The sequence below is a fragment of the Octopus sinensis genome, unplaced genomic scaffold (assembly GCF_006345805.1).
Source record: "Octopus sinensis unplaced genomic scaffold, ASM634580v1 Contig03341, whole genome shotgun sequence".
Classification (NCBI taxonomy): domain Eukaryota; kingdom Metazoa; phylum Mollusca; class Cephalopoda; order Octopoda; family Octopodidae; genus Octopus; species Octopus sinensis.
The window spans coordinates 1-8,402 of NW_021826452.1; the positions used below are offsets into that span (position 1 = coordinate 1).

Sequence of the window (8,402 nt, forward strand, 5' to 3'; positions counted from 1 at the left end):
GGAAGAAAATTGGTGAAAGACGAGGAAAGAGAAAAGCTGAAAAGGAGAGCGATGGGGGGGGGGAAACTAGAATAAAAAGAAGGAGTTGGAGGGAGAGAGAAAAAAGCAGTAGAAGAAAACGTCAGAGAGGAAAACACGGAACAACTGGAAGAAAGAAAGAAAGGAAGAAAGGAAGGAAGAACGGACAGAAAGAAAGAAAGAAAGAAAGAAAGAATGAAAGAATGAAAGAATGAAGGAATAGTTTTTTAATGAAGACACGATGGCGCTTTCCTCTCAGATTTTTTTTCAAATGCTGTCTGTCGTCTGTTCTATCGTCTGCTCATATATATATAGAGTGACCAGTCCACTAGAAGCAGAACCGCGTAGTATACCTAACATACTTGGCTCTGAGATATATATATATATATATATATATATACAAACATTTAAACATATATAAAAATATATATATGTGTACATACATGCGCGTGCATGTGTAAAGAAGCGAGGTTTGAAGAAAAAGTGAAAAGAAAAAAAAGGAGAGGTAGAGGAAGAAGGAAAAGAAGAAAGAAGAGGGAAAGAAAGAACGAAGATAGTTGAAGAGAAAAGAAAGAATGTAAGTAAAAGAAAAAGGAGAGGGAGAGGGAGAAGTGGGAGATTTATCGAAGATTAAAGAAAGAGCAGCAGTAATATTGCAATAGTAGTGGTGGTAGTAGTAGTAGTAGTAGTAGTAGTAGTAGCAGTGGCAGCAGCAGTAGTAATAGTAATAGTAGAAGCAGCAGCAGCAGTAGCAGTAGTAGTAGTAGGGCAGGAGAGGAAGAGGTAAAAGAAGAAAAAGAAGCAGCAGTTTTTGAAGACGGAACCGAGAGGAGAAATTGAAGAAATTGAAAAAAGAACTTGAAGAAGAAGGAGAAGAAGAAGAAGAAGAAGAAGAAGAAGAAGAAGAAGAAGAAGAAGAAGAAGAAGAAGAAGAAGAGCAATAACAGCAGCGGCAACTAAAACAACAGCAATAACATTAATAACAAGAGGAAGAAGAAAGAGCATAGAGTGAAGATGTCTCGCCAACTTGTTCTAGCTGTGGCAGCAACAGTTGTGATGGCCAGTTTCTTTTCTACTACGACTATGGAAGTTTCCAGCAGCGAGACTCTACAGCAGCAACATACGTCGTCGCCTCTACCGAGGCAGTTGCAGTCGCGGCAGCTGCCACATCAGTCAGCGCTGTTGAATTCGTTACAGCATCAGCATCAGCATCAGCAGCAGGAACAGCAACTACAGCAGCAACAACAACAGAAAGAGGAACATCCGCAAAATATATTACAGCCACAACAAGAACAAGAACAAGAACAAGAACAAGAACAACAAGAACAAGAAGAAGAACAACAACAACAACTAAAAGTGCTACAGCAAGAAAGGCTGCAACGTCTACCACCATCACTAACAACAACAATAACAACAACACCACAACAACAACAACAACAATCACAAAAGCGACTACAACAGCCACAAAGATCGCAACAACAGCAACAACAACAATCCCCAAAACGATTACAACCACAATCATCATTACCACAACAACAACAACCGCAAAAACTACTACGATCACAACAACAACATCAACAAGAACAACTACTACTGAAGCCACAATCACCACCACCACTACTACCTCAACGATTTCTACGACATTTACATCTTCAGCCAACACGAACACAACTTCTACCGCTACCACATCAGCTACAACTACAAACAAAACCATCGGTACAACACCATGTACAACAACATCAACAACACCTACCACAGCAAAGACCACAACTACAACACCAACCACAGTACCAATTACAATCCACACAACCACCACAATCGCAGCTACTACAACTACAACATCACCAATATGCACAGGCACAACAGCCACAGCCACAAACAAAACCACAACAGCAACAACAACCACAACCACAACAGTCAAAACCGAATCCACAACACTATCAACAGCCAGAAGCAAAACAACCGCAAAGAAACCTACAACACCATCAACAACCAGAAGCAAAACAGCCGCAAAGAAACCTACAACACCAGCCACAACCACAAGCACATCAGTCACAAAGAAACCTACTGCACCACAAACAATCACGATCACTGTCACAATCACAATTGCAACATCAGTTACAAATACAAACACAAAAGCAACCACAATCTAAGTTGCAACAACAAGTGCAACCACTACAGCTACTGCCACCTAGTCTACAACCGCTGCAAAGCAACCGAACAACTAGTGTGGGCACTCCCATTACTCCCTACAAACAAACACGACCGGGAAGTCATGGAGACATACAAAGGCAACAACAGCAACAACAAACACGAGAACAACAGCGGCAGCAGCAACATAAACAGGAACAAGAACAACAAGAGCAACAGCGTGAGAAACAACAACAGCAACAGCGCCATCACCAACAAGATGAACAACAAAAAGAGCAACAACAACAACGACAACAAAAGCAACATCAACAAAAACAGATGCGAGTGCAGAAAAATATGCAGCCCAGGAATTTCGGCAACGTAATGTTGGGCGATTTAAATATTGGATGTGTAATTTCTCTGCACCACGCCATTGATATCACCACGTGCGGCAGCGTGAATTTCACGCAGCGAGTCAAGCTCGCCGAAGCCGTGAAATTCGCCGTTGAGAAGATCAACCGTCGATCCGACATATTAAACCGGGTGAAACTCGGCTATGTGATCCTCGATGACTGCACCTCTACCACTATGGCGTTGGCACGAAGCCTGCAGTTCATGCCGCGGGAGTTACGAGAACGCGGTATCCGACGCACGCTGCACGATGGCCGCGAACAATACCGCGTGTGCAAAACGGTCGCCAAGGGCGGAGAGGAAAAACTGCCGTCGGGGCGACCGAGCGCTTCGGACCGCTGGACCACCACCACTCGGACGGACGATCTTACAACAACGACAACAACAACTACTACTAACTATACAACTACTGCTACTGATGAGAATACTAGTGCCCTAGCCGAGGCTGATGGTGCTGTTACAGTTCTTTCCGACGCGGGTTCGAGCACACCTGATTCCGCGACACCGGCGACGATCGGCTACGAAGGAGGTGAAGAGTCGAGGCAGAGAAGAAACCAAGAAGAATTTCTTGAAGAGTATTACGATGTCATCGGGGTGGTCGGCGCCGATACCACCAAACTCAGCCTCGCCGTCGCCAGCATCTTGACCATATTTCAAATACCCCAGGTCAGTTCCTCTTCTGTGATATTCTCTTAAACATATGTATTACTTTATCAGTTGGATTACTTTGGCAGTTTCTGACGCTCTCTGCCAGTCTGATTGCCGGTTGGTCTGTCTGTCTGCATTCCTATCTGTCTGTCTGTCTGACTTCCTGTCTGTCTGTCTGTTCCTCTTCTTCGCCTGTATATATACATATATAAATATGTCGGGCGAAATGCGTAGCCGTATTTCGTCTGCCGTTACGTTCTGAGTTCAAATTCCGCCGAGGTCGACTTTGCCTTTCATCCTTTCGGGGTCGATAAATTAAGTACCAGTTACGCACTGGGGTCGATATAATCGACTTAATACGTTTGTCTGTCCTTGTTTGTCCCCTCTATGTTTAGCCCCTCGTGGCTAGTAAAGAAATATATATAAATATGTGTATGTGTATTGTGTATACATGTATATATATGTATATATAAACATATATGTATATAGGCGCAGGAGTGGCTGTGTGGTAAGTAGCTTGCTTACCAACCTCGTGGTTCCGGGTTCAGTCCCACTGCGTGGCACCTTGGCCAAGTGTCTTCTAAGTGTCTACTAAGTCCTGTGAGTGGATTTGGTAGACGGAAACTGTTGTATACATGTATATATATATGTGTGTGTTTGTGTGTCAGTGTTTATTCCCCCAACATCGCTTGACAACCAATGCTGGTGTGTAAAACCGATAGAATAAGTACTAGCTTACAAAGAATAAGTCCTGGGGTCGATTTTCTCGACTAAAGGCGGTGCTCCAGCATTGCCGCAGTCAAATGACCGAAACAATTAAAAGAGAGTAAAAGTATACATGTATATATATATATATATATATATATATATATATATATATATATACTTATATATATACACGTATACACACATACATACATACATACAAATATACATATATATATACATATATATATATATATATATATATATATATATATATATATATTATGAACACACACACACCACACACACGCTTATATCTTTTATTTATTTCTGTCCTTTGACTGCAGCCATGTCTTTCCATTTCCGTCAACCAAATCCAGTCACAAGGTGTCACACAGTAGGACTGAACCCGGAACCATGTGGTCGGAAAAAAAGCTTCTTAGCACACAGCCACGCCCATTTATATGCGTCTTCGACAATTGCATTAGGCCGACCAAAGACGGAAACTGAAAGAAGCCCGTCGCATAAACACACACACACATATACATATAAATAATCTTTGTGTTTGTATGTGTTTTTGTGTCTGTGTTTGCAAAATACCACAGCTTGACAACCGGTGTTGGTGTGTTTATGTCCCTGTAGATTCACAATTCGGCAAAAATATCTATCTATCTATCTATCTATCTATCTATCTATCTATCTATGTATCTATGTATGTATGTATGTATGTATGTATGTATGTATGTATGTATCTATCTATCTATCTATCTATCTATCTATCTATCTATCTGTCTGTCTGTCTGTCTGTCTGTCTGTCTGTCTGTCTTTCTGTCTGTCTGTCTGTCTATCTATCTATCTATCTATCTATCTATCTATCTATCTATAGATAGGCGGCGAGCTGGCAGAAATGTTAGCATGCCGGGCGAAATGCTTAGCGGTATTTCGTCTGTCGTTACGTTCCGAGTTCAAATTCCGCCGAGGTCGACTTTGCCTTTCATCCTTTCGGGGTCGATAAATTAAGTACCAGTTACGCACTGGGGTCGATGTAATCGACTTAATCCGTTTGTCTGTCTTTGTTTGTCCCTCTGTGTTTAGCCCCTTGTGGGTAGTAACGAAATATATCTATCTGTCTGTCTGTCTGTCTATCTATCTATCTATCTCGTGGTCTTTTTCGTAGGCTTTTCTTCCCACGGATAAACCTTACTTGCTTTCCCCTTTACACCATATATCATAACACTGTGATACACGATCCCTATTGATCGTTCTTCTTTTTCTTCTTTTTTTTTCCTCTTCCCCTTTTTCCCCCCTTTTTTCTTCTTTTTTCATTTCTCTTTCCTTTTGTTCCTTTTCCTTTTTCTTTTTTTTTCCTTTTATTCTTTTTATTTTATTCAATTTTTTTGTTTTTTGCTTTTGTTCTTTTCTTCCCTTTTACGATCCCTCTTGATCGAAAACCTACGCCACCCCTTTTTTTTCTTTTGTTTTTTGTTCTCTTCATCCTCCAAAAGAAAAGCTCTACCTTGTAACTTGTCCCATCTGTGTGCAGCCCTGTGTGGCCAATAAAGAAACTTATCTATCTATCTATCTATCTATCTATTTATCTATCTATCTATCTATCTATCTATCTATCTATCTATCTATCTTTCTGTCTGTCTGTCTGTCTATCTATATATCTATCTATCTACAAATACAGGCGCCGTCGTGTGTGCATGTGTGTGTGTGTGCGTATGTGCGCTTGTGTGTGTGTCTGTGTCTCTATCCCTACCACCGCTAGACAACTGGTGTTGGTGTATTTATGCTCGTATAACTTAGCGGTTCGGTATAAGAACCCGATAAAATGACAGGCTTTAAATAGAACATAAGTATACACGGTCAATTCGATCAGCTAAAAGTTCTTGAAGGCGGTGCCCCAGCATGACCGTAGTCTAAAAGAAGCAGAAAATAAAAGATGAATTCAGATCACAGTTATCTATACAAACACTCTGAACTACACACACACACACAGACACACACAGGCACACACACCCACACACACACACACACAGACACACACAGACACACAGACACACACAGACACACGGACACACAGAGACACACAGACACACACTCACACAGACACACACAGACACACACTCACACAGACACATACAGACACACACACACAGACACACACACAGACACACACACACACATACACACAGACACACACACAGACACACACACACACAGACACACCCAGACACAGAGACACACACACACACAGACACACACACACGCACAGACACACACAGAAACACACACAGACACAGACACACACACGCACACACACACACAGAGGGTGCCACGCAGTGGGACTGAACCCGGGATCATGCGACTGGGCAGCAAACGTCTTTCCGCTCAAGCATACCTGAGCCTGTATTTGTATGAATGTAGATAGACAGAAAGATATGTTTCTTTATTAGCCACACAGGGCTGCACACAGACGGGACGAATTACAAGGTAGAGCTTTTCTTTTTGGGGATAAAAAAAGGGGGTTTGGTTTTCGATCAAAAGGGATCGTAAAAGGAAAGAAAGAGGAAAGCAAAAAAAAAAAAGGGGGTGGGGATAAAAGGAAAAAGAAAAAATCGATCAATAGGGATCGTTATCACAGAAATGTCAATATAAAGTGTAAAGGGGAGGACGGAAAAGACCACGGTAACCTCGGTCAATGAAGTCACATGTTATATTTTTTTTACAAATAAGCAACTCTCTGTATTAATTTTTACGGTTCATAGGATCATGGTCGAGGTGGCTTCGTCATTCATACGTCCCATCCTTGCTACATTCACTCATCTTTTTTTAAAATATTCACTAGAATGTTTTTAAAAACATTCACTAGATAGATAGATAAATGGCTGGATGGATAGATAGAATGATAGAGAGACAGAGATAAATAGAAAGATTGATGGATGGATATTAATATATATATAATTATATATATATATGTATATATATATATTATATATATATATATATATCACAATCAAGGACGGCCATAATAGGCCATTCACCCACTAGAAATAACAGCCAAAGCTTCACACCGCAAATAAACATCAATTCTGTAAACCAGGAGAAAATTAACATTTACAGGGTAAATGTTTTTTAATTTTTTTAATTTTTCTCCTGGTTTACGGAATTGATGTTTATTTGCGGTTGAAGCTTTGGCTGTTATTTCTAGTGGGTGAATGGCCTATTATGGCCGTTCTTGATTTTGATGTTTGAACTTAAAAATGGTCTATGACTATTTAATTTTTTCCCACTAGGCCGCTGGTGGCAAAAAATTCTACAAAATTTTTTGCCACCCTATATTGATTAATATATATATATATATATATATATATATTATATATATATATATATATATATATATATATATATATATATATATATATATATATATAATATATATATATATATTAGGAGTGGCTGTGTGGTAAGTAGCTTGATTACGAACCACATGTTTCGGGTTCAGTCCCACTGCGTGCTACCTTGGGTAAGTGTCTTCTGCTATAGCCTCGGGCCGACGAAAGCCTTGTGAGTGGATTTGGTAGACGGAAACTTAAAGAGGCCCGTCGTATATATGTATATATATATATATATATGTGTGTGTGCGTGTGTGTATGTGTGTGTGTGTATGTTTTTGTCCCCCCCAACATCGCTTGACAACCGATGCTGGCGTGTTTACGTTTCCGTAACTTAGCGGTTCGGCAAAAGAGAAGGATAGAATAAGTACTAGGCTTACAAAGAATAAGTCCTGGGATCGATTTGCTCGACTAAAGGCGGTGCTCCAGCATGGCCGCAGTCAAATGACTGAAACAAGTAAAAGAGTATATAATATATATATATATATATATATATATATATATATATATATATATATATATATACTTTATTTAAAGCAGCAGAAAATTCACAAAATCCGTTACTCTGAGTTTCTCGTTGCCGTTCATCAGACAGTTTTTTCTAGCAAAAACTGTCTGATGAACGGCAACGAGAAACTCAGAGTAACGGATTTTGTTGAATTTTCTGCTGCTTTAAATAAAGCATATTACTCTACCCCTGGTATTTGAGTACTCTTTTTTTCCACCTTGTTTCACATTTATGTGTTTACTCCGGTATATATATATATATATAGAATGATAATTAGATATATAGTTCGATAGAGATTTACATATATACACACTTGGTTGGGAAGTAAGTTTCATATTTTTGTACTTTTACAATTTTATAATATAACAAAAGTGTAACCTAATATAATAAAATGTGTGACTCTGTGTGTGTGTATGTGTGTGTGTGTGTGTGTGTGTGTGTGTGTGTGTGCACGTATATACATACATACATACATGTGGAGGCGCAATGGCCTAGTGGTTAGGGCAGCGGACTCGCGGTCGCAGGATCGCGGTTTCGATTCCCAGACCGGGCGTTGTGAGTGTTTATTGAGCGAAAACACCTAA

At 40.1% G+C, this 8,402-nt stretch overlaps 1 protein-coding gene across 1 annotated transcript; it reads left to right on the top strand.

The window, feature by feature from the left end:
• Positions 1-680: 680 nt before the first annotated feature.
• LOC115227453 (putative uncharacterized protein DDB_G0271606) lies at positions 681-3,255 on the top strand (the record flags this gene model as incomplete). Its single annotated transcript, XM_036498630.1, has 3 exons — positions 681-842; positions 987-1,374; positions 1,468-3,255. Coding segments are annotated over 3 exons (2,338 nt in total), but the record flags the coding sequence as incomplete, so codon positions are not given.
• Positions 3,256-8,402: the final 5,147 nt, after the last annotated feature.